This window comes from Chiloscyllium plagiosum, unplaced genomic scaffold, assembly GCF_037043375.1.
Source record: "Chiloscyllium plagiosum isolate Xiang-an unplaced genomic scaffold, Cpla_swu_hap1 HiC_scaffold_4, whole genome shotgun sequence".
In the NCBI taxonomy this organism is placed as follows: domain Eukaryota; kingdom Metazoa; phylum Chordata; class Chondrichthyes; order Orectolobiformes; family Hemiscylliidae; genus Chiloscyllium; species Chiloscyllium plagiosum.
In genome coordinates this window covers 146,459,840-146,487,567 of record NW_028270142.1, presented here as the reverse complement: position 1 = coordinate 146,487,567, position 27,728 = coordinate 146,459,840, and the positions used below count along the sequence as shown (strand labels likewise).

Below are 27,728 nucleotides of genomic sequence, written 5' to 3'. Positions count from 1 at the left end.
TGGTGGCATCACCTGGAGGTGGCAGAAATGACAGGTAATGATCCTCTGGATATGGATGCTGGTGGGATAGTAGGTGAGGACAAGAGGGAGTCCTGATGAAAGGTGCGGACCTGAAAGGTGGACTCTCCTGCTCCTCTGATGCTGCTCGACCTGCTGTGCTTTCTCCAGCTCCACACTTTATTGACGAGGATGCTATTGTGGGAGGGAAGAGAGAGGGTGAGGTCTGAAGTGCAGGAGGTGAAAATGGACCCAGCTGAGGGCCCTGTCAACTACTTTGGTTGAAGCAGGTGGACAACCTTGTCAGAGTTAGCATCATCAGAACAGACGTGACAGAGACCGAGGAACCGAGAGAATGGAACAGAGTCATTACAGAAAATAGGGTGTGAGGATGTATCGTCAAGATAACGGTGGGAGCCAGTGGTTTTGTAGTGGATATTGGTGGCCAGCCTATCCCCAGAAATGGAAACACAGACGTGGAGGAGAATGGAGGAGTCAGAAATGGACCAAGTGAACGTGAGAACAGGGTAGAAATTGGGAGCGAAATAGATAAACATTTCCAATTCCGGATAAGGAAGGGAAGCAGTACTGGTGATATCATTGACGGACTGGAGAAAGTGCTCCGGTTTCCTCCCACAGTCCAAAGATGTGCAGGTCAGGTGAATTGGCTATGCTAAATTGCCCGTAGTGTTAGGTAAGGGGTAAATGTAGGGGTATGGGTGGGTTGCGCTTCGGCAGGTTGGTGTGGACTTGTTGGGCCGAAGGGCCTGTTTCCACACTATAATGTAATCTAATCAAAGTGTTGTGGGTGATGACCAGAACAGGATCGAATAAGGAATGTTCCACACACTCTACAGACAGACATAACTGGGGTGTGCAGATGGGTCTGTTTCCCTGCTGTACATCTCTAGGACTCTATGTTGAGAGCAAAGACAAGCTCTGCCAAACGGAGGCGGAAAAAAGGCCCGAACTATCTTCATCCACCACCACCACCCTCATCCTCGACAACCTTCCGACTTAATACTTGTCAAAATATCTTTTGAATGTTGTAATGGTACTCCCCTCTACAAACTTGTTCTATTTACACACCATTCTCTGGAAAAGTTGCCCCTCAGCTCCCTTTTAAACCAGAGATGAAACTACTAGGAGTGGTAGTGAAAATTGTAAATAGTTGAAAGTGGACCAGCTATGCTGGGAACTCATCCAGATCAGGACCTAGAGATAGGAGGGGGAAAAGTAACAAACCAGGAAGAGGGCGGTTCACATTCTGATATTGTAAAGCTGGAGGGTACCTGTCTGGAGGAGGAGAGGGTCCTCCAGCTTGTGTTAAGTTTTGCTGGAACACTGCAGTAGGCTGGATACAAATGTTAACAACAACAGCAACAGCATTGATGTGGCAGGCCCCTGGAAGCTGTGTTTTGTTTTAAAAAATGTCTTTCCCTATTTCAGCAATATCTTACAGGCCAAGACCAGAATTAGGCCATTTAGCCCAAAGTCTCCTCCACCATCAAGATGGGTCTAGTGGCCTTCTTGAGTGAGTGACCCAAGAAAGGGAATGCATTGGTGGGCATTTCCAAAATTCTGTAGACTACAGAACAGTCCCTCCACGGTGGTGGGTCGCTAACGTAACCCCTGCATGGAAAAGGCAAAGGAAGGTAAAACCAGCAGTTACAGACTTGTCAGCCTGGTGTCCATACTGGGAGGAGTGTAAAGATAGACTAAAAGGAAGTTTCTGTTGACTGGGAAAATTCAAACTAGGGGCTACAATGGGCCCCACTTATGCCTTTAACTTTATCCCTATAAAGGCTGAAATTTAGAGAATTGTTTTGGTGATGAACCGGTGGCATTATTTGCCCTGAAAATGCTTCAGGCAAAATTGAATATTTAAATAAAGTTATATACACATACACCACATGAGGGATCAAATCATACAAGGGTAAAGCAGGATCAGGCCAAGTTAGATGGATTACAGAGTAGGCTCAGGCCAACTCTTGCTTCTGTTCTGTCCCTTGTAAAGTGATTAGATTCTAGAAATTGTCATTTAGTAATTGAGAGCAATTAATGATTGAAACAAGATATCCATGACCAAAAGTCCATTTTATTATTCTACAATTGAACATGTATAAACAAGCAGTTATGTAACATTTCATAGTTTAAGCTTCCAGAAATCCAGAACATGGGGATTGGAGCAAAAATATAATGCCTGCAAGCTCCAACATCCCAAAAATCTTCCAATCCTATCATGAGCTATTGACAGGTTATAGGTGATTTCTTGAAGATGCTAATTGGTAGTGTGCACAGCTGCATAAAGGCAAGGTTTCTGTTACTATCAGAAGTTAGCAATCAGACGTTCTCATGTTGGGTCTAATTCTCAAGTGGAGCACAAATGCTGCTTTCATTCCCACCTCGACTGTCTTTTAAAAGAATTGAAAGAGAACTCTTACCAGTCATTCCAAAAGGAATGAAACTTGGATGTTTCACCAAAGGCTTCAATATTTCACACATGCCATTTAACCCAAGGATCAAAAGATGATCTTGGATTCAAGTGGGTTTTACAATGTGGCAAGGTGAAAGTTAGACCAACCAAATTCATCAATAGAAAGTGTTTTGGGAAGGTGACAATCAAGACAAGTCTAAATTAGTTCTGATCCCTACAGCAAGTTAGAAGCACTTGCGATGGACGATGGATGGTCCAGACTCATCATACTCCTGCTTACTGATCCACATTTGCTGGAAGGTGGAGAGAGAAGCTAAGATGGAACCTCCGATCCATACTGAATACTTCCTCTCCGGGGGAGCTATGATCTTAATCTTCATTGTGCTCGGAGCCAAGGCTGTGATTTCCTTCTGCATCCGATCAGCAATACCTGGGAACATGGTGGTTCCACCAGACAGGACAGTGTTAGCATACAGATCCTTCCTGATATCTACATCACATTTCATTATACTGTTATAAGTGGTCTCATGGATGCCAGCTGACTCCACACCAATGAAGGAGGGCTGGAACAGGGTTTCTGGGCACCTGAAGCGCTCGTTGCCGATGGTGATGACTTGACCATCAGGCAGCTCGTAACTTTTCTCCAAGGCTGAGGAGGTGCTGGCTGTCTGCATCTCAGCTTCAAAGTCCAGGGCAACGTAAGCAAGTTTCTCCTTGATGTCACGCACAATCTCCCTCTCGGCTGTGGTCGTGAAGGAATACCCACGTTCGGTCAGGATCTTCATCATGTAATCAGTGAGATCCCGGCCAGCCAAATCCAATCTCAGGATGGCATGAGGCAAGGCGTACCCTTCATAGATGGGCACGGTGTGGGACACACCATCACCAGAATCGAGCACAATGCCAGTCGTACGCCCAGAGGCGTACAAGGACAGCACGGCTTGAATGGCAACGTACATGGCTGGTGTGTTGAAGGTCTCAAACATGATCTGGGTCATCTTCTCCCTGTTGGCTTTGGGGTTGAGGGGTGCCTCCGTGAGGAGAACAGGATGCTCCTCTGGGGCCACTCGCAATTCATTGTAGAAGGTGTGGTGCCAGATCTTCTCCATGTCATCCCAGTTGGTCACAATACCATGTTCAATCGGGTACTTCAGGGTCAGAATGCCCCTCTTGCTCTGGGCTTCATCACCAACATAACTGTCTTTCTGACCCATTCCAACCATCACCCCCTAGAACAAGAAACAAACAGGATGGAACAAATCAGGATATTTTCAGGAGGCAGCTTGACTGACAACAATCTTGGGCTGTAAGTGGTTTTGGAATTCCTTTGTATTGGGATTAAGATCATGTTCTAGCTTGTTACTACACCTAGTGATTAATAGGCAATTTCACATGTTTAGCCATTATTCAACCAACCTTTTACTAACGAGCATAACAGGACCAATTAGATCTTCCTTCCTAGTGGAGGGATTAATTGCAATTCAAATTTGGTGAGAAAGTTTTAAAACTACAAAGGAATTAACAAGCTAGTATAAATAGAGTCATGGTACAAAAAGACTGCTTGCCAGTTTAGTCTACAGTGATATCACATCTGAGGAGACAAGTTCACTTAACAGTTTGTTTATGGCTGTGGCCCAAAAGTGTTTAAACTCCATTTCCCTGACCCCTAAATTTCCAATAATTAAGAGGCTAACTTTGCCTATTTCTAGGCAAAAGTGAGGACAGCAGATGTTGGAAGCCAGAGTTTAGATTAGAGTGGTGCTGGAAAAGCACAGCAGGTCAGGCAACATCCAAGGAGCAGGAAAAAAATATGTTTTGGGCAAAAGCCCTTCATTAGGAATCGCTTAAAAAGTTAACTTTCCTGCTCCTCAGATGCTGCGCTTTTCTAGCACCACTCTAATCTAAACTTTGCCTATTTCTAGCAAAGTGGGAATTGGGGCTTAGCAACCACTGTGAACCACTGAGTTTCAGTAATAACACGTTGTTATCACTAACATAGAAAGGAGGCAAAGCTTAAGCCTACAGTGAATTCAATTTATACCTTCCAGTGATTAATTGAAGATGTTCTGTACAGATGCAAGGGTGCCAGTATAGGACCAGGGTGGACAAAGTCAGAAATCAATGCTGGGGGGCTTCACTCAACAAAAGGATCAGCACGCAAAAGCTTGTAATTTCAAATACGACTGTTGGACTATAACTTGTTGTGACTGCTGACTGTGCTCCACACTAACATGTGATTAAACATGATCTGTAAACATTAAAAGTACACTTAACTGTACAATTTAATTCCCAGTACTCTGAAGTGCAACTACTTCAACCGGAACATCCCACAAACAGCAAGCCAGTGTTTGAAAGGTCTTAGAGGAGACATTTACATAATGAAATAGGAATTTCTCACAGCTCTAGGTATTTCCAGTACCTGAGGAGATGCATGACTTTCTGAACAAAGGTAGACACCTCTTGGACAGCACAGCATTAGAGCTTATCCACAGGACAGACCATTACTGAAAAATGTCTGTCAATTTTCTCAAACTGAAGGGCCACCACCTACACCAAGGGGAACAGCTAATTAATGCCATCAAATGACACCCATATTCCAGGAATTGAGTAAAGTTAGCTAAACTGTCACTTTATAGAGGGGCTAAAGGGGAAAGGAACACAAGTGCCATTCCCAATCTATTCTGGGGAGACTGCTCTTTGTACTAAAGTTGTATCAAAAGGGAAAGTTTATAAAAACTTGGAAAGGTTGAGGTACCAAGAGGATAATCAAATGACACAGCTTTGATAAACTCAAGTCACCACATGTTGCCAGTTTTGAAAGTGATAAGGTAAATTTTGGTCCTGTTGTATCCCTCACTCAATTGGAGTAGGCTCAAACCCTTGCCTCAAAAAAAGTCAAAGTCAGTTACATCCCACACTTGAAGACAAGTTTCCCCATCACTAAATGAATGAAATTAAATGGACAAGTAAATCAGTTGTTCACACTTTCATTTCAGTAATTGTTAAGCACTACAGCTTTAGTGACTAAATTACTTCAAGTTAATTGACATTTACATCTTGGATGAGCCAAAAAAAGTAGCAAATCACTTCTCATTTAAAAACTCACCTGGTGACGGGGGCGTCCCACAATGGAGGGAAACACAGCCCTGGGAGCATCATCACCTGCAAAGCCGGCCTTACACATTCCAGACCCATTGTCGACCACCAGAGCGGCAACCTCATCATCGGCCATGGTTTAGAATCTGCAGGAGGTGACTGAAAGAGAAAAAGGGAAAGACAGCCATTAAAAAATGGCCAAAGTACACATTTTACAGACCAAATTGATGTCCCCCTCAAGGACAAGTTACAAGAATCCCAGCAACTTGCACAGTTTAAGAGTAACAGCAACAATTTTTCAGGAAAAAACCTTCCCATCACCTTCTGGACACGATCCTGTTTAAGCTGTTACTTCCAAGGTAACAGATATGCTTCCTTATAGAGCCACTTTCTTTAAAGAGCATGAATCTCCACCCACATTCCCATCACATGAAGCAGCCAGCCAATGAAATGCAGCCAGACAAGCCATTGATGTGCAAGTGGGTGGAGTTCAATCATGCAATTATTTTGTGACTTCCTGGTATTATTCACTCCTTGAAACATAAAATATCCCATCCCAAGCCTAATTTTGGTATTCATTTCTCGTTTGAATTAATATTCATAATTGGATTTAACCATTTAGGGAGTGGACTTAGTAAGTCCACAATTCCCTGGTGACTATCAAGTGATGCTAAACTCAGGCACCATACCCTGGACACAGAAGGCATAAGCAGCAATTTGAAATGATGCTGGTTCATCCATTTTAAACGCTGAAATATTTTACAGGAAGGATTACCAAACTGATTTATACACTGAATTAGTTAAACTGGTGGGTTTTTGAAGGAGCTCCTTAAAGGATTGGGGAGAGGATTAGGGAGGGAATTTCAGAACAAGTAAAGCCACAGATGTCAAAGGTGCAATGATTAACACTGGGGAGATGTCCAAGATGTGGCTGTGAAGCAGACATCGTGGAGTGTTGTGGTGCTGAGGAGGTGACAGAGATAGGGGATGAGTTGTAGGAATGGAGGGATTTGAAAAGAGAGGTGAGAATTTGAAAGTGAAGTGTTGGTGGAGCTGGGCTCAGTGTAGGTCTGTGAGGTTGGGGCATGATGATAGGAGAATGGGACTTGGAGTAAGAAATTTGCCCAAATATTCACTGTCGATAAGATGTAAAGGATACTCCAGTCTTGGGCTGGTAGGTTTGGATCATAACACCTGACCTTTTATTTCTGTGCTCCGTTGAGTGAACCCAGCAAAGAAAGAGTAAGTCAACCTTAAATGATCCTGAATCTCCCTGAGTAAGTTAGGGCTGGGGAAATAGAACATACTGTTGTTCATCAGTGGCTGTGGTGATGCTCACCAGAGAATGTTTCCTCTCATGCTCAATATTCACCGTTTGCGTTTTGATGGAAAGAATGACAGCTCACTGTGAGCTGGCAGAATGTTCTTATAGCCAGCAAGTTTCAGTTCCAAAGAGCTGGGGAGCAATCAGTATCAGTACAATGGCAATCACCATAAAGCAAAGTGTTCCAGCACACAACGAGTTAAAGCACACACATTCTGTGCACTGTCTGACAAGCTGCACAGAATTTACCTTCTTTGGTAATTTACCTGCAGAGCTTGCTCAGCCACACCTTGATATTTAAAGCAACAGGCTAATGGAGAGCACTTAGCAAACTTTACACAATGTTCTCTGGTCCCAGAGAGTCTCCAGCTCATGAGGGCACCAAAATGAAACCAGACTTGTGCCAAATTAATTGGTTTCCACAACAGCAATCAGCACTGTTTCTTTTTCTTTTGTTTTGGACAAAAGCCCTTCATCAGGAATGAGGCAGGGAGTCTCGTTCCTGATGAGGTGCTTTTGCCCGAAACATCGATTTTCCTGCGCCTCGGATGCTGCCTGACCTGCTGTGCTTTTCCAGCAACACACTAATCTAGTCCATGAAAAGATTAGCAATGATCTTATTGAATGGTGGAGTGGGTTTGAAGGCCCAGATGGCCTACTCCTGCTCCTGGTTCTTATGTTCTTATATGGGAGACTGATAAAGAAGGTAAAAGCACATCTGATCCAGGGCATATGGTGAGATGGATCCAAAACTGGTATCATTGTAGGAGTCAGAGGGTGGTGGTGGAAGGCTGTTTGTGTGACTGCAGGTTGGTGTCTAGTGGCATACCACAGGGAGCTGGCTGGGTTGCTTATTGTTTGTGATATATATTCAAAAGGTATCAAAGAAAATGTGGGTAGATGATAAGTAAATTTGCAGACACAAAAATTGGCTAATAGGACATTAGGAAGCTCAGAGGAACAGAGGAATATGGAGATCCTTGTCCACAGATCCTTGAAGGCAGCAGGAGAGATTAATAAAGTATTAAGAAAGCATATGGGACACTTATGTTTATCAGAAAAGGCAAAGATTATAAGAACAGAGAGGCCATGTAGAACTGTACAAAACTTTACTTAGGCTACATTTGGAGGACTGTGTGCAGTTGTAGTCACCACTATAAGGAAGGATGGGATTGCATGGGAGGGGGTGCATCATGTAATGTCCTGGGTTAAAGCATTTAATGATGGAGAGAGGCTGGATGGACTCGGGTTGTTTCTTTAGAACAGAGATGGCTGGTTGGGAAATAGATTATAATGGACAAGTACAGTGTGGATAGGAAGCAGCCGTTCCCCTGAGGTGAAGGGTCAGTATTGAAATGGCATAATTTTAAGATGAAGGGCAGGAGATTTATTGGGGATTTGAAGAAGAGCTTTTTTATCGAGAGGGTGGTGTTAATCTGGAATGCACTGATTAGAAGAGTAGTAGAAGAGGGAATCTTCACAAACTTTAAAGGTTAGTGGGACAAGCACAACCTTCAGGGCATGGGCCTAGTGCTGGCAAGTGGGATTAGTATAGATAGGTTGGTGCAGACAGAAGGGTGTCTTCTGTGCTGTAAGACTGTATGACTTCAGATGAAGAGGGGTGGAAGGGGGCGCATGTGTAGCCCCAACATAGATCTGTTTACATTTCTCATGTGAGAAGACATTAAACCTGAGTATCTATCAGCATTGTTATTTCTAATTGGCCTTTGTGTTTTTAATCTCAGCTGGGACAGGTATCACCCGAAAGGCTAATGTTGCCCTCCCTGGTTTCCCTATTTTCAATACCATTCAGTAGTATTTTGGGCCGTTTCAGAGAGTATAGAATGTTGATATGGGTCTGGGGCCAGGTAGAATGGGTACGGACAGTAAGTTTCTCTCCCTAAACAATGTTAGTAAACCAGTAACAACCCAATAGTTAACTCTGCTTTCTTCCCACTGATGCTGCCAGATGTGCTGAGTTTCTCCAGGAATTACTGGATTTGTTTCAATATTTCATGGTTACCATTTCTGAAACTAATGTTTGCTTCCCTGATTTTTTTTTTGACAGAACGAGTCAGAGAAATGGGAAGGTGTGGCTGTAGAATGCAGGGAGGGGAGGAACCTGCCAGCGTAAGCACCAGGTAAACTCAGCATTCCATACCTTATATGGGAAAAACCTCATGCACAGCAGGGAGTCATATATCTGACGGTAAACAGGATGATAAGGGGGATGGGAATGCTGAAGGTGTAACCTTTATTATCTGGGCAGTTTTCAAGTTGCAGGGAGCAGTGTCTCCCAGGCAATCTGTACAATCTGCACCATGAAACCTCACAATTTATGACAAAATCTTACTGTATCTTCCACCTTCTCCACTCCACAGACACACTCTAATTCCCTTACTCACACACATTCATGTACGCAGTCACTCATGGTCTCACACACATTCGTGCATTAACTCACCGCCCCTTACACACGTACATACACACACTGACACATACTTTCACACAATAACTCATACATACACATAATGACATACGTACACATACATGCCCAATCACATCTCATCCACATTCAGAAACATACTCTCTCAAATACAAGTGACATTCATGCACACTCAGACTGACACAACCCTTGCAGTTGATAGTACCACTCGTGGATTGTGGTATTGTCACTAGATTTGTAGTTCTGTGGTCCAGGTACATGTGTTCAAATCTCACCACAGCAGCTGAGGAGTTTAACTCCAGTTAATTAACTTGAAATTAAAAGCTAATCGAATAGTGTCCATGGAAGTGCTGTTGATTTATCATGTGGTTCACTAATATCCATCAGGGAAGGAAATTTGAAGCCCTTGTTTGGTCTGGCCCACATGGGACTTTGGATCCACAGTAATGAGAGTAACTGTTAAAACATTCCCCTCTGCTGTCTGTCATCAGGATAAATACCACCTTAGCTGCTTTCAGTTCTGATGAAGTGTCACTGAACTCAAAATCTTAACTGTTTTATCTCTCCACATCTATTGGGTTTCTCCAGAACCTTCTATTTTTGTTTCAATATTTCATGGTTACCATTTCTGAAACTAATGTTTGCTTCCCTGATTTTTTTTTGACAGAACGAGTCAGAGAAATGGGAAGGTGTGGCTGTAGAATGCAGGGAGGGGAGGAACCTGCCAGTGTAAGATGAAAAGTGGGCGGCACGGTGGCACAGTGGTTAGCACTGCTGCCTCACAGCGCCAGAGACCCGGGTTCAATTCCCGCCTCAGGCGACTGACTGTGTGGAGTTAGCACATTCTCCCCGTGTCTGCGTGGGTTTCCTCCGGGTGCTCCGGTTTCCTTCCACACTCCAAAAATGTGCAGGTTAGGTGAATTGGCCACACTAAATTGGCTGTAGTGTTAGGTGCAGGGGTAAATGTAGGGGTATGGGTGGGTTGCGCTTCGGCGGGTCGGTGTGGACTTGTTGGGCCGAAGGGCCTGTTTCCACACTGTAATGTAATCTAAAAACCACTTGCTAGTTTGATGAGAAAAGCCTCTTATCTTAAACAAGATGTAGTCTATTGCATATGCATTATTAATTACAAGTCACACTGTCACAATTGACATTCTTACAAAGACTATGGGGTGAACCTTAATCTTTTTGGCTAAGTGTGAGTTATGTTGAATTCTTTTGGAGGGTTTTTGCAGTGAGGCTTGATGAAATTTCTCATCCTTTCTTACCAAATTTGCATCATTAACTACCTACCCAACCCATAATGTCCATCAAGTCCAATTCAGGCCTTGTCCTACCACATGCCATTTCCAGAAAAACTCACCACTCAGCAGATATCCACTAGAAGATTAGCATCTCTTGTATCCGTGCAATATTTGATAGTATGTTGTACACCCTGACAAACACTATCATCCAGAGCTGCCTTGCACAGCTCGTGATATTTACTTCGGACATGATAGACCAGATGTAATTGGTGCCACGCTGTGCAGCCAGGGTGCTGGAGGCACTGCTGGTTGGGTGGAACAAAGGCAGAACTCCCTCTTACCCCAGGACCAACAGTAGAGGCCACAATATCAGACCATGCCAGCCTGGTCTGAGATTGCCACCCAGTTTAAAGCAGTCTCAGCTGTCTGCAAGAAGAAGGTCAGTACTGGAGGAAGAAGATCAATGACTTGCATTTTGGAAAGTCAAGTAGGAGTTTCATGGTGAATGGTAGGGCCTTCAGTGGAACAAAGGGACCTTGGGGTTCAGGTGCATTGTTCTCTGAAAGTGGAGTCACAGATAGACAGGGCAGTGAAGAGGGCTTTTGGCACAATGGCCTTTATCAGTCAGGCATTGAGTATAGAAGTTGGGAAGTTATGTTGCAGTTGTACAGGATGTTGGTGAGGCCGCACTTGGAGTATTGTGTTCAGTTTTGGTCACCTTGCTATAGGAAGGATGTTATTAAACTGGAAAGAGTGCAGCAGAAATTTCCAAGGATGTTGCCTGGACTTAAGGGTCTGAGTTATATGGAAGCTAGGACTTTTTTCTTTAGTGCGTAGGAGACTGAGGGGGGGGGGTTCTTATAGAGGTGCATAAGGTTATGAGAGGCATGGAAAGAGTGAATGCACTCAGTCTTTTTCCCAGGATTTGGGAATCAAGGACTAGAGGGCATCAGTTTAAGGTTAGAGGGGAAAGAACAAAAGGGAACTTGAGGGGCAACTTTTTTAAACAGAGGGTGGTACACATATGGAATGAGCTGCCAGCAGAAGTGGTCGAGGGAGGTATGTTAACAACATTTAAAAGGCATTTGGACAAATACCTAGATAGGAAAGGATTAGAAGGATTTGGGCCAAGTGCAGAGAAATGGGTTAGCATGGATTGGTATTTTGGTCAGCATGGACCAGTTTGGGCCAAAGGGCCTGGCTCTGTGCTATAGGACTCGATGACTTTCTCCTCTCCAGCAGGGTAAGTGCCACCATCCTCTCTCTGTTACCTCACACTCACATTATCCCTGCTACTATCCTAGGACAGGCTAAGCAAAGACATGCCAGAGAATTCCTAGAGGCCTGGCACTCCAACCACAACGCCATAAACAACTGCATAGATCTAGACACCATCTACCAACCCCTCAGAAAATGAACAGGAAATGATATCACCACAAACCCCAGGAACCCCATCCAGGACAAACATATAAATAGAAAGCAGGAGACAACAGCTTCTCTTCACTTGGAGGTCGCCACTGATGATGTTACCTAGCCAGGTAATGAAACGTCTGGATATCAAACCTACAGCTCAGCGAGCAAACCTACACCCTAAACCTCTATCCCTGCTACTGTACCCACTAAGGCTCAAACGCTATTATTCTACCCAGTGCCTGTGACAACTTCGCTGACTCACTGTCACCTACCCTAAACCCCAACAGCACTAACCCTTTATACTGCCTATCCACTCGCTCAGGTCACTTCCTCGCATGTAATAACTATGGCACCCACTTTCATTTCCCTTACTACCCACATTTTAAAAATTATGTTACTGGGATGTGGGCATCGCTGGCTAGGTCAGCATTTATTGCCCACCAGATGGTAGTTAAGAGCCAACCACATTGCTGTGGGTCTGGAATCACATGTAGGTCAGATCAGTTAAGAACAGCAAATTAAATAAAAACTGAAAGAATGCAGATGCTGTCAATCAGAAAAAAATCCAGAAATTGCTGGAAAAGCTCAGCAGGTCTGGCATCATCTGTGGAGAGAAATCAGAGTTAATGTTTGGGTCCAGTGACCCTTCCTCAGAACAGATTTGTGGCAGATTTCCTTCTTTTCTTGAACCAGATTTTTTTTATTTACAACAATTGACAGTGGTCTCATGGTGTCCATTCCAGATTTTCTTTTTGAATTCACACTTCACTATCTGCCATGGTGGGATTCGAGCCCATGTGCTCAGCGATAGGGTTCTGAATTGCTAGTCCAACTAAATTACCACCTGTTACATGACCATATGTTCCAGTCACTCCTCCCGCTTTGTCAAAAGCATGAAAAACCCCATCAGTTTCCAACCTCTTCTAATTCCAAAGAAGAGTCATATTGGACTTTAGACAGTAACTTGGTTTCTCATAGAGTCATAGAGATGTACAGCACGGAAACAGACCCTTCGGTCTAAATCGTCCATGCCGACCAGATATCCCAACCCAATCTAGTCCCGCCTGCCAGCACCCGGCCCATATCCCTCCAAACCCTTCCTATTCATATACCCATCCAGATGCCTTTTAAATGTTGTAAGTGTACCAGCCTCCACCACATCCTCTGGCAGCTCATTCCATACACGTACCACCCTCTGTGTGAAAACATTGCCCCTTAGGTTCTTTTTTATATCTTTCCCCTCTCACCCTAAACCTCAGCCCTCTAGTTCTGGACTCCCCCACTCCAGGGAAGAGACCTTGTCTATTTATCCTATCCATGCTCCTCCTGATTTTATAAACCTCTATAAGGTCACCCCTCTGCCTCAGACGCTCCAGGGAAAACAGCCCCAGCCCATTCAACCTCTCCCTATAGCTCTAATTTTCCAACCCTGGCAACATCCTTGTAAATCTTTTCTGAACCCTTTCAAGTTTCACAACATCTTTCCGATAGGAAGGAGATCAGAATTGCACGCAATATTCCAACAGTGGCTGAACTAATGTCCTGTACTGCTGCAATAAGACTTCCCAACTCCTGTACTAAATGCTCTGACCAATAAAGGAAAGCATACCAAACGGCTTCTTCACTATCCTAAATACCTGCAAATCTGCATTCAAGGAGCTTTGAACCTACACTCCAAGGTCTCTTTGTTCTGCAACAAGGGACCTTAGCATTAAGTTTATAAGTCCTGCTAAGATTTGCTTTCCCAAAATGCAGCACCTCACATTTATCTAAATTAAACTCCATCTGCCACTCCTCAGCCCATTGGCCCATCTGGTCCAGATCCTGCTGTAATCTGAGGTAACCCTCTTCGCTGTCCACTACACCTCCAATTTTGGTGTCATCTGCAAACTTACTAACTGTATCTCTTATGTTCACATCCAAATCATTTATATAAATGACGAAAAGTAGAGGACCCAGCACCGATCCTTGTGGCACTGCACTGGTCATAGGCCTCCAGTCTGAAAAGCAACCCTCCACCACCACCCTCAGTCTTCTACCTTTGAGCCAGTTCTATATTCAAGTGGCTAGTTCTCCCTGTATTCCATGAGATCTAACCTTGCTAATCAGTCTCCCATGGGGAACCTTGTTGAGAACCTTACTGAAGTCCATATGGATCACATCCACCGCTCTGCCCTCATCAATTCTCTTTGTTACTTCTTCAAAAAACTCAATCAAGTTTGTGAGATATGATTTCCCACGCACAAAGTCATGTTGACTATCCCTAATCAGTCCTTGCCTTTCCAAATACATGTACATTCTGTCCCTCAGGATTCCCTCCAACAACTTGCCCACCACCGAGGTCAGGCTCACTGGTCTATAGTTCCCTGACTTGTCTTTACCGCCCTTCTTAAACAGTGGCACCACGTTAACCAACCTCCAGTCTTCCGGCTCCTCACCGGTGACTATCGATAATACAAATATCTCAGCAAGAGGCCCTGCAATCACTTCTCTAGCTTCCCACAGAGTTCTTTGGTACACCTGATCAGATCCTGGGGATTTGTCCACTTTCATGTGTTTCAGGACATCCAGCACTTCCTCCTCTGTAATATGGACATTTTTGAAGATGTCATCATCTATTTCCCTACAGTCTATATCTTCCATATTCTAGATTCTCCATAGTAAACACTGATGTAAAATGCTCCTTTAGTTTCTTCCCCATCTCCTGTGGCTCCACACAAAGGCCGCCTTGCTGATCTTTGAGCGGCCCTATTCTCTCCCTAGTTACCCTTTTGTCCTTAATGTATTTGTAAAAACTCTTTGGATTCTTCTTAACCCTGTTTGCTAAAGCTATCTCATGTCCCAATTTTGCCCTCCTGATTTCCCTCTTAAGTATACTCCTGCTGCCTTTATGCTGTTCTAAGGATTCATTTGATCTATCTTGTCCATACGTGACATATGCTTCCTTCTTTTTCTTAACCAAACCCTCAATTTCTCTAGTCATCCAGCATTCCCTACAACTACCAGCCTTTCCTTTCACCCTAACAGGAACATACTGTCTCTGGTTTCTCGTCATCTCATTTCTGAAGGCTTCCCATTTTCCAGCTGTCCCTTTACTTGTGAACGTCTACCCCCAATCAGCTTTTCAAAGTTCTTTCCTAATACCGTCAAAATTGGCCTTCCTCCAATTTAGAACTTCAGCTGTTAGATCTGGTCTATCACTATTTTAAAATAAATATAATTATGGTCGCTGGCCCCAAAGTGTTCCCCGACTGACACCTCAGTCACCTGCCATGCCTTATTTCCCAAGAGTAGGTCAAGTTTTGCACCTTCTCTAGTAGGTACAAATTTTGATGTTTTTAGGAAATAACGTCTCTAGTAGGTACACCCACATATTGAATCAGAAAAGTTTCTTGTACACACTTAGCAAATTCCTCCCCATCTAAACTCTTAACACTATGGCAGTCCCAGTCGATGTTTGGAAAGTTAAAATCCCCTACCATAACTACCCTATTATTCTTACAGATAACTGAGATCTCCTTACAAATCTGTTTCTCAATTTCTTGCTGACTATTAGGGGATCTATGATACAATCCCAATAAGGTGATATCCCCTTTTTTCTTTCTCAGTTCAACCCAAATAACTTCCTTGGATGTTTTTCCAGGAATATCCCCCCTCAGTATAGCTGTGATGCTATCTGTTATCAAAAAGACCACTCCCCCTCGTCTCTTGCCTCCCTTTCTGTCCTTCCTGTCCCACCTCCACAGATGCTGAGCTTCTCGGAAGCTTTCTGTCTCTACTTCAGATCTGCAGCATCTGCATACTTTGCTTTCATTTTATCAAATATCCTTGGTTACTTGTCTTGTAATTTAAAAATGGCCTTCAGATACACTCAGCTAAACGCCAGCCTGGTTACATGTAAACAGAAACTCTGGAAAGTGATAAATCTAGCTGGCATTACAGTTGCATAGCTGCACATGTTCCAATGCAACACTTGCTGCTAACGATGTCCATTAGTCATATAGACTGTATTTGTAATGTACATTAAGACCATAACACATAGGAGCAGCCCTTTAAATCTGTTTCACTATTGAATGAGATCATGGTTAATCCTGCAGTTTCCTCATACCCTTGATTCCCTGAATAATTAAAAACCTGTCTGTCTCAGCTTTGAATATACTTAATGACCCAGCTTTGACAGCTGTGGCCAAAGAATTCCCCAGATTCACTGCCCTCCGAGAAAAGGCATTCCTCCTCTTCTCTGTCTTAAATGTGCAATCACTTATTCAGAAATTACACCCTCTGGTCCTGGTCTCTCCCAAAAGGAGAAACAACCTAGCCATGTTTACCCTGTCAAGTCTTCTGACTGACTGTGTGGAGTTTGCACATTCTCCCCGTGTCTGCGTGGGTTTCCTCCGGGTGCTCCGGTTTCCTCCCACTGTCACAAAGATGTGCATTTCAGGTGAATTGGCCATGCTAAATTGTCCGTAGTGTTAGGTAAGGGGTAAATGTAGGGGAATGGGTGGGTTGCGCTTCGGCGGGTCGGTGTGGACTTGTTGGGCCGAAGGGCCTGTTTCCACACTGTAAAGTAATCTAATCTAATCTTATATATTTCAATAAGGCTGCTTCTCATCCTTCTAAACTCCAATGAGTACAAACCCAACATACCCAAATACTCCTCATAAGACGGTCCTTCCATACCTGATATCAGACTCATGAAACACACAAATACAGAAATTACTGGAGGAACTTGTAGTGACTGTCATGAGGTCAGCCTGGTGGACAGAATATGAATTCCCTGATTGAGTCTGTTAATCTGGTCCAATCACGGAGCCCTGGCTGACCGATATAAACAGGGGTGTAACAAAAAACGGGAAGGAATAAAAACATGGTCAAGACATTCATTTTAATGCAAAAAACTTCTGTACTTTAAAGTTTATTTACAAGTATAATGCTTTTGTTAATTAAGTTTATTACCGCATTCACATAATCTAAAGCATTTTCAGCCTAACTTGCCAGCACTTACTTTCTGAAATAGATACCCAATTCACCTGTTCTTTTTCCAGTGCCTGCAAATATGTCTTTTAAAAGTGTTTACCCAAATCTCTTTGAGAAATTACAATTACAATTACAATTTTTTAGGTTTCAGTCTGGTTTTAGTCAGTTATCTTCATTCATGTTAGGAAAATATAAACAGGAGTGTCAGAGGTTTTGTTCAATCTGAGAGCTGGCTCTGAGGGAGCTGGATCAGTGTCAAGGACTCGCCACGTGTGAATAAAGGTGAACTTGGCGACAGGATACCAGTCTCTGTGGAGTTATTTCAAACTGAGCAGCTCTGGCAACGTCTGTGGAGAGAAATCAGAGATAACATTTTAAGTCCAGTGACCCTTTTCCAGAACTGAAGAACTGTTCTGAAGTTTGTTCAGCAATTTCTTTTTTTTGTGTGTTTGAGATTTCAAACATCTGCAGTTCTTTGAAATATTATCAGCCAAGTGGACCTTTACTGAGTCAAAGAGGCATAGAGTTATACAGCACGGAAACAGACCCTTCAGTCCAACTCGTTCATGCCAACCAGATATCTTAAACTGATCTAGTCCCATTTGCCATCATTTTCTTGCAACTAATGCAACTTTGGCAACATAAAGTGTTCTAAAGAGCACAAGCAACCTTGTAATGGAATATTAGCATCCCAATCACATTTATCACCTTTGTCTGGATTTATGTGGACACCTTAGTGCTGACTCTCTGTGGCATTGCTCACAAACAAACCACAGAGATTGAGAAATTGGGCATTCACCGTAAATTGCGCCACTCATTTCCCGCTGTCAGGGGTGAATAAGTCATGTCAATTCTCGTCACACTGACCCATGGACAGCAATCAAAATGGCTCATGGAATGTTGTCCTTTGAGGTTCATAACCAAAAGAGAGGACTTAGTGCTGCTCCCATTTCTCATTAGAACCCTGTTGTAGCATTCTGGTCAGACTCCATGTGATCCCTGCACTCAGTCCTGAGCACTTCACCTCATGATGGATAGAATGACTTCGAAGGGGGTGCAGCCCCGGTTCACCCAGAATGATACTGGGGATAAAAGGGTTAAATTATGAAGGCAGTTTAAGAAGACCAGGTTCACATTCCCTTAAAAGATTAAAGGGTGAGCTATTTGAGATGCTGGAAATTTTCAAAGCATTGATAGGGTACAAAGAATTAATCTCTGTCCCTTGATTTGAGCAAAGGCAGCTAAATGGAGTTTAGATACAGATCAGCTATTGAGTGGTAAAACAGCCTCAGGAAGCTGACTAGCTGAAGAATGCGCCTAATCTCCTTTGGAGGCTGGAATTGCATCCACCCATTTAATAATCCTTTTACCTGGAGCACCCCATCAGTCCCTACCCCCTGTCTGGTGATCTTACAACAACAATCCGCTGGGCTTGCATTTTCTGCCATATAAGGTATGGAATGCTGAATGTAGCTGTTGCTTACGCCAGGACAGGTTCCTTGCCCCGAGGCACTCTGAAAGGTAACAACTTGTGTTCACCTGTCATTGCACAGTTTGAGGTAGTTTTCAAGTCGCCCACATTTTTGGAATCATTTTGCATCTCGAGCTCCACCCTTGCAGTGAGTGCCTAGAGAGTGCAGGTGGTGAGGGCAGGGAGTTGAGAAAGATGGGAGGAAATTGGCCTCCTGCTGTGCAAACCAGGTTTGTATGCTGTACTGCAATAGCGTATCCTTTTCCAAAGTTCATATTTTAAGTCTGAGTGAGTTGTTCTCCCCACCAGAACTTACTGCAAACAATTTACATGGGTGTTACTGTAGCATGTACTCACTTCTCTGGAAGTGGTTCACAGTCAATGAAATAGTTTTGAAATGCAGTTATATTATACTGTAGAAAATACAACAGCTAATTTGCACTGAAGCAAATTCCCCTACACATAGAACATAGAACAGTACAGCACAGTACAGGCTCTTTGGCCTATGATGTTGTGCCAACCTTTGATCCTAGTTCAAACTAACCTACACATTCTGTTCTCCTTTGAATAATGCCCGGACATCTTTTACATTAATTTGTCAGAACACATTAAGTCTTGGTTTAATGGTCCTATCTGAAGCAGGAGACTTTTGATAGTGCAACACAGTTTCTGTACTGCCTGTCCAAAGTGCAGTATTCCTTTGATCAGGACTGATCCTCCAACAGTGCAATGCTGTGTCTGCACTATCCTCTGACAACTCAGCTTTTCCTCTGTACTTACGCTCTGACAGTGCAGCTTTCCCTCAACATTGACAATACAAAGGTGTCAGACTTCCTCAGTACTGACCCTCTGTCAGTGCAGCTCTTCCTCAGTACTGACTTTCCTACAGCGTGGCATCCCCTCGACATTGACTGATAGTGCGGCACTCCCTCAGCACTGACCCTCCAACAGTGCGGCACTCCCTCAGCACTGACCCTCCGACAGTGAGGCACTCCCTCAACACTGACCCTCCGACAGTGCGGCACTCCCTCAGCACTGACCCTCCGACAGGGCGGCACTCCCTCAGCACTGACCCTCCGACAGGGCGGCACTCCCTCAGCACTGACCCTCCAACAGGGCGGCACTCCCTCAGCACTGACCCTCCGACAGGGCGGCACTCCCTCAGCACTGACCCTCCGACAGGGCGGCACTCCCTCAGCACTGACCCTCCGACAGGGCGGCACTCCCTCAGCACTGACCCTCCGACAGGGCGGCACTCCCTCAGCACTGACCCTCCGACAGGGCGGCACTCCCTCAGCACTGACCCTCCGACAGGGCGGCACTCCCTCAGCGTGGACCCTCCGACAGTCCGGCACTCCCTCAGCACTGACCCTCCAACAGGGCGGCACTCCCTCAGCACTGACCCTCCAACAGGGCGGCACTCCCTCAGCACTGACCCTCCGACAGTGTGGCTCTCCCTCAGCACTGACCCTCCGACAGTGCGACACTCCCTCACCACTGACCCTCTTACAGGGCGGCACTCCCTCAGCACTGACCCTCCGACAATGCGGCGCTCCCTCAGCACTGATCCTCCGACAGTACGACACTCCTTCAGCACTGACCCTCCGACAGGACGGCACTCCCTCAGCACTGACCCTCCGACAGTGCGGCGCTCCCTCAGCACTGACCCTCTGACAGAGCGGCAATCCCTCAGCGCAGACCCTACGACAGTGCGGTGCTCCCTCAGTGCAGACCCTCCGACAGTGTGGCACTCCCTCAACATTCACCCTCCGACAGTTCAAACTCCCTCAGCACTGACCTTCCAACAATGCGGTGCTCCCTCAGCATTGACCCTCCAACAGTGCGGCACTCCCTCAGCATCCACCCTCCAACAGTAGGCACTCCCTCTGCACTGACCGTCCGACAGTGCAGCGCTTGTTCAGCACTGATTATCTGACAGTTCAACACCAGCCGTCCCAGTTCGCAGAGTTCTTCCTAGATGGAACAAAACTCTAACAATTGAGAGTAGTTACTAAATCTATTCTCAGAATTGTCATTGGCAGGGCCAGAATCATAGAATGGTTCCTGCACAATAGAAGACAATTAATCTCATCATGTCCATATGTCTCACTTTAAGACCTAATCACCAAGTACCACTCCCTTATATTTCCCCGTAGTCTGCAAATGTCCACTTTTCAGATAATCATTCAGTCACTTTAAAATGCTTTGATTGAACATATCTCCAGCACATTCCCAGAGCCTGGGCTCTCAGTGCATGGAAATAGTATTCCTTTTATCACCAATTGAACTCAAGGTGCAATGCAGATTAATAGACAAGTTGTGCCATTTTAAACAAAAGGCAATTGCTGCCAAACATCTAGGAGAGATTCTAAGAGTCTTTTAAGAATTTCCTCTGTCCGCCCCTACATTAAAGGGAGGGGGCAGTGGTGGCAGCAGAGTTGCAATGTTAATGATCTAGCAATCCTCAGTCCCACAGTAAGCCCTGGAGGGCATAGGTTCAAATCCCACCATGGTGAAATTTGAATAAAATGAAGAAATGCTGTCTTAATAATTGACTGTTGTAAAACCCATATAGATCACTAATGTCCTTTAGGGAAGGAAGTCTGGCTACATGTGACTCCAGACCCACAGCAATGTCATTAACTGGGATTAGGGATTGGCAATAAATACTGGCCCAGCCAGTGACACTCACATCTTCCAAATTAAAGCAAAACGATAGTGGCCATTTGAGACTTGAGAATGGGATCTGGCAGGGACGAAGCCAGCTGTAGTCAATCAGACACCGTACACAGGCCAAAGTTGCAAACAGAACCCCACTCACAGTCCTGCCAATGTCCTTGTTATACCATTGCAGTAAGGTGTATTCACTGTTGTACTCCAATCCCTCTTGTACGAAAGCTAACAGAGCATTTTCCCTGTTGATTGCTTTCAGAGTTTGTATGTTTAATTTCTACGATGCATAAGTTGAGGGTAACTAAGCATTCTGGAGATGAAGGTACTTTTATTTTTTAATTTTTGGTCCCACATCCCTTAATGGACTCCATTTGTGATTAATTTGTAACACAGTTTCTGGGATACCAAGCCATGAAAACTTTCGTATACCTCTGTTTTTCTTGTCACTGTCCCCGTGTGCCCTCCCTACTCTGCTCTTACATGTACTTTACCATCCCATTGCCTGGTGTTCTTTATTTTACTTCATAAGGGATGTTAAATCTGAAGTACAGTCAGGTCTTTCTGAATACCTAGTCTCTTGACATTCTGAAAATCTGCTCCTTTATTTTTGTTTAGAATTAATTAGATTCCCTACAGCGTGGAAACAAGCCCTTCAGGCCAACAAGTCCACACCAACCCTCCAAAGAGTAACCCACCCTATATTTACCTCTGACTAATGCACCTAACCTACACATCCCTGAACACTATGGGCTATTTTAGTGTGGCCAGTTCACCTAACTTGCACACCTTTAGATTGTGGGAGGAAACCCACGCAGACAAGGGAAGAATGTGCAAACTCCACACAGACAGTCACACGAGGCTGGAATCGAGCCTGGGTCCCTGGTGCTGTGAGGCAGCAGTGCTAACCACTGAGCCACCGTGCCACCCACCTTAATCTGTCAAAGTGAGTGCAGTCATTTGTTGCCAGACAGTTACTCCTTGAGAAACTCCAGACAGTTTGCCTTTTTGTTGAATGGTGGGACCAGTGACCAGGCTCAAGGGGAATCTTTGGCCCAGGCTAGAAAAAAGTTAACTTCAGGGAACACAAAGGATCCTACAACACAAACAGGAACCAGAGAGAAGGATAGCAAAGCTCAACTGTCAATAGGTGCTGGTGATAAATATTGAGGAACTACCAGGATTTACAGTCAGTCAACCAGCCACACCCTTTTCACCTAATCTGTTCAATGTGGAAGGAATTCTATAGTGCCCTTCATCTCAAGGTGTCTTTTTGAAGTCTCGTCACTGTTATAGTGTGGGAAATACAGTGGCAATTTTATGCACAGCAAGAACTCACAATAGCACATGTAAACTTATAAATGGAGATAGGAGTAGGCCGTTTGGTTAGCTCAATTGGCTGGATGGCTGCTTTACAATACAGATTGACACCAGTAGTGTGTGTTCAATTCCTGCTCCAGCTGAGGTCATCATGAAGGTCCCACCTTCTTGGCCTCACTCATTACCTGAGGTCTGGTGACTCTCAGGTTAAACCTGCCACCAGTCCTCACTGTCCAATGAGAGAGTGGGACTATGGCTATGTCCCTTTGTAGACTCCTCATTTTCTATTCACACTCTCTGGTTCCTGTGAGCTACCCAATTGACTATCCATGTTAATATGTCAGCCCTTACACAAATGTTAATTGCTCAATGAACACTGTTAAGTTAGTCAATAAAGTGACAATCAGCTGTGTTTTTAGCTACATTGATGGAAAGACATATATTGACCAGGATACTAGAGATAACTACCCTACTCTTCAAGGATAGCGGTGGGCCATTTTATTTTAACAATTTCTTTGGATATAGTATTATTGCCTGGGCTTACTTAATAACCATTCATAATTGCCCTTGAGAAGGTGGTGATGAGCATCTTCTCAAACAGCTGCAGTGCATTTGGTGAAGGTAGACCCACAATGTTTTAAGGAAGGGAATCCCAGGGTTTAGACCCAGCAATAGTGAAGGAATGGATTGATATATTTCCAACACAGGATGGTAAGTAGCTTGAACAGGAACTCAAGGTTTCCATGCATTTGCTGTTCTTGTCCTTCTATATGGTTGTGGGTTTGGAAGATTCTATCTAAGGAGCCTTGGTTATTATCTGCAGTGCATCTTGTAGATAGTGCACACTGCTGCTCCTGAGTGTCAGTGCTGGAGGGGTGAATGTTGAAGGTGAATTGGTGCAATGCTGGCATTTGTGATGCTGGAAAGCACAGGAGGAGCCTGTGGACAGACGCATGTACTGGGCACTCCCATCATTGAAGGTGCAGATCTTTCTTGAGTCTTCTTCTCCTGTTAACTGTTTTATTGTCTATCACAATTGATGACTGGACGTGGCAGGAGTGCAGAGCTTAGATTTGATCCATTGGTCATGGGATCTCTTACTTCTGCCTGTTATTTGTTTTGCTCATGCAATCTAGCATGCAAGTGGTCTTGTTTGGTAGCTTCACTCGGCTGACACTTCAGTTTTAGGCATGCCATCCTGCATTGTCCATTGAACTAAGGTTGATCCCCTGGCTTGATGGCAATGGCTGAGTAGGGGATATGCTGTGCCATGAAGTTGTAAACTACACTGGAATATAATTCTGCTGCTGTTGATGGCCCACAGTGCCTCATGGATGCCCGGTCTTGTGTTGCTAGATCTGTTCAAAGTCTGTCCCATTTAGCACGATGATAGTGTCACACAACACGATGGAAGTTATTCTCAGTGTGAAGCCAGGACTCCACCTCTACAAGGACTGTGCAGTGGTGGCTCTTACCGATACTGTCATGGATAGATGTATCTGCAGTCGGCAGATTGGCAAGGATGAAGTCTAGTATGTTTTTTCCTCTTGCTGGTTCCCTCACCATCTGCTGCAGACCCAGTCCAGCAGCTATGTCCTTTAGGACCCGACCAGCTCGATCAGTAGTACTGCTACCAAGCCACTCTTGGTCATAGACATTGAAATCCCCTAGTCCTATGGATCTCTGGGAATTTGGCAACTTTATTAAGATTTTAATATTAGGTTCATACTGAATTTGAATTTCAAATGTGTAACGCAGGCTGCATCTCCTTTTTGGCATGGAAGTAATCCAGTGTTGTAGCTTCACGTGTAGTATTCTATTTATGTTATGCCTCATGCTACTCCTGGCATGCTTTCCTGCATCGAACCAGGATTGATCTCCTGGCTTGGTGGTAATGGTAAAGTGGGAGATCTGCCAGGCCATGTTGTTACGGATTGTGACTGAATACAATTCTGCTATTGTTGGTGGTATTGTCTCATGGATGCCGTTTTGAGTTGCTAACAGGACTTATACACTTAATGGTAAGGTCCTGGGGAGTGTTGCTGAACAAAGAGACCTTGGAGTGCAGGTTCATAGCTCCTTGAAAGTGAAGTCACAGGTAGATAGGATAGTGAAGAAGACGTTTGGTATGCTTTCCTTTATTGGTCAGAGTATTGAGTACAGGAGTTGGGAGGTCATGTTGCGGATGTACAGGACATTGGTTAGGCCACTTTTGGAATATTGTGCACAACTCTGGCATCCCACCTATAGGAAGGCTGTTGTGAAACTTGAAAGAGTTTAGATAAGATTTACAAGGATGTTGCCAGGGTTGGAGGATTTGAGGTGTAGGGAGAGGTTGAATAAGCTGGGGCTGTTTTCCCTGGAGCATGAAGGTTAAGAGGTGAACTTATAGAGGTTTATAAAAACGTGAGGGGTATGGATAAGATAAATGGAAAAAATCCCTTCCCTGGGGTCGGAGTCCAGAACTAGAGGGCATAGGTTTAAGGTGAGTGGGGAAAGATATATAAAAGAGACCTAAGGACAACTTTTTCACACAGAGGGTGGTACGTGTATGGAATGAGCTGCCAGAGGAAGTGGTGGGGGCTGGTACACTTGCAACATTTAAAAGGTATTTGAATGGGTATATGAATAGGAAGGGTTTGGAGGGATATGGGCCGGGTGCTGTCAGGTGGGACTAGATTGGGTTGGGATATCTGGTCGGCATGGACGGGTTGGACCGAAGGGTCTGTTTCCGTGCTGTACATCTCTACGACTCTCTCACTCTCTATGACTCTCCTTTCCCCAGCGATTTTTGTGATGTCCCGTGTCGTCATCTTCAGTGATCGAGGTTCCTAATGCTGTGCTTGGCAGGATGCCATCTTTCAACCATGTTGTTCATAAAAATTGACAACAGAGGGTGATGGTGGTGTAGTGATAATATCACTGGACTCATTAATGGGAGGTCCAAGCTAATGTATTAAATCCCATTGCAGCAGCTATGGGCTTGAATAATTCATCAAAAAATGAAAATAAAGAAATAATATTTTATTGTTAAAATCCCCAGCTGGTTCACTAATATCTTTCAAGTGAAGAAAGTCTGCCATCCTTACCCAGCCTGGTCTACATGTGATTGCCAATGACATCCACCTCCAATGAAAGAATTTTAAAAAACAAGTTGCATCTGATCCCATTCACCTGCTACACATGTGGCTCTCTGACCCACGCCATGTCAAGTTTTGGTGACCTCTCAAACATACAATTCTCCTGTGTTTAAATTCCACCATTACCCTCCCTGTCTCTGTAAATCCTTCCAGTCCTATGATTCCACAAGATCTCTACAAAACTCCAACTTTGACCTCTTGCACACACCCATTTTTAATAACGGCATCATTGTGCCGTCAGCTGCTGAGACTCTAAATTGTAGGATTCTCTCCTTTAAGCTATTCACCTCTCTAGAATCTACGGATTATTACAATCCTGCAAGCCATTCTGTCTATGCTGGCCCTCTGAAGGAGAATTCAGCCAGTAGCAACTGCCCTGTCTCCTCCCATAACCCTTCAATTTTCCACTTCTCAGATAATGATCCAATTTCCTTTCTAAGGCCTTGTCTGAATCATTCTCCAAGACACTCAGGCAAAGCATTCCAAAATAAATGCGCAGATGCTGGAGATTTGAAATAAAAACAAAGTGCAAGAGAAGCTCTGTAAATCTGACCGCACCTATGAGAGAGAAACCAAGTTAACATCTCTTCGTCACATCTGAAGGAGTGAAAGAATTTCTGAGGAGACATGCCAGACTCCAAACATTAACTCTAACTCTCTCTCCACAGATGTTGCCAACCTGCTGAGTCTCCAACACCTTCTGTTTTATTTTGGTGCATCCGTAATCCAAACCACTTGCTGTGTGAAAATGGTTTTCCTTATGTTGCCGTTGTTTCTTTTTGCCAATTACCTTAAATTTGTGTCTTCTTGGCCGCACCTGCTCCCCCAATGGAATTTCCCATTCCAATTTATCTAGGGCCCCCTCAATTTTCCAAACTTCTATTAAATCTCTTTTCAACTTTCTGTTCTCCAAAGAAACAGTCCCCACTTCTCCATTGAGCCTCAGAATTGAAGTTCCTCTTTCTTAGAATCAGTAAATTTTTAATTACAGATTTGACATAACTTCTTTGCTTGTGTACTATATGCCCATCTTGATTATATAATGTTTTAACTAGTTTTTCAACCTGTCCTGCCACCTTTGACAATTTGTGTACGTATACACCCTTTCCCTCTGCTTCTACAGGTCCTACAGATTTGGACAGTTTATTTTATATAACCTGACCTTGCTTTTCCTACCAAAATGAATCGCCTCACACTTCCCTGCACTAAATTCCATAGAGTCATACAACATAGAAACAGGCCCTTTGGCTTACCATGTCTATACTGACCAGCAAAGAACAAACTACACTAATATCATTGCCTGCACTTGGTCCATAGCCCACCATGCCGTGGCATTTTAATTGATCACATGAATGCTTCTTAAATGTTGAGAGTACCTGCTTCCAACACCCTCTTAGGCAGCATGTTTCATACTTCTACTACCTTACAGGTGAATTGTTTTTCTCCGATCTTCTCTAAGCCACTTAGTCCTCACCTTAAAATTGTGGCCTCTGGTCTTGGCCATGTCTGCCATGAGGAAAAAATCCTCATGATCTACAGTGTCTGTGCCTCTAATAATTTTGTATACCTCAATCAGATTCTCCCTCAGCCTCCTTTGCTCCTAAGAAAACAAACACAGCCTCTCCAGTTTCTCCTTATAACTGAGACTTTCCATCCAGGCAACATTTGGCTCAAACCCCTCTGTATTTGGCTTGCTGTCTTTCTCTCCTCTGCGCTCTCTCGCTGTCCCTCACGATGGCTCAATCTCTTCGCAGAGGGTAAGTAGATTAAAGTAAGAAAAAAATGCTGTGAAGGCAGGAAAAAATGTAAAATCAAATGAAGCAGATGAGCTCTGGGCAGGAGCATGAATACATTGAGGGTAAACGGATAATTAGGGAAAGAGGATGTAGGTAAGGTTCTGAATGAATAATTTGTGTCGGTGTTCTCTAGTCAGAGGGGTAATGTGGGCTTAGAAATCAGAATAAGAACCATAATTTACTGGTCCCTTAAGGTAGTGGTACAGGTAGATAAAGTTGTTATAGAATGCATATGGGATACTTAACAGTATTAGCTGATGCGTAGAATTTAAATGCAGAAAGGTTTTGCCAGAACTGTATAAAATGTTGAGTCGGCCATGGCCAGAGTATTGCTTACAGTTCTGGAATCCACATTATAGGGAGGATGCATTAGCACTGGAGATGTGTTCAGAGGAGATTT

The 27,728-nt window shown here is 44.2% G+C and overlaps 1 protein-coding gene and 1 long non-coding RNA gene across 2 annotated transcripts in view; one reads left to right on the top strand and one right to left on the bottom strand.

Moving 5' to 3' along the window:
* Positions 1–27,728, top strand: part of LOC148150499 (uncharacterized) — a 171,391-nt gene that overhangs the window by 7,694 nt on the left and 135,969 nt on the right. The window contains exon 2 of the long non-coding RNA XR_015756873.1: positions 8,923–8,995. This is a non-coding gene — a long non-coding RNA (uncharacterized LOC148150499). The remainder of the gene's footprint in view (positions 1–8,922; positions 8,996–27,728) is intronic.
* LOC122548799 (actin, non-muscle 6.2) lies at positions 2,076–5,689 on the bottom strand. The gene is made up of 2 exons (XM_043687576.2): positions 5,541–5,689; positions 2,076–3,663 (listed from the first exon to the last, which is right to left on the bottom strand). Exons 1-2 carry the CDS (start codon positions 5,664–5,666, stop codon positions 2,659–2,661), a joined length of 1,131 nt encoding a protein of 376 aa, XP_043543511.2. The 5' UTR covers positions 5,667–5,689; the 3' UTR covers positions 2,076–2,658.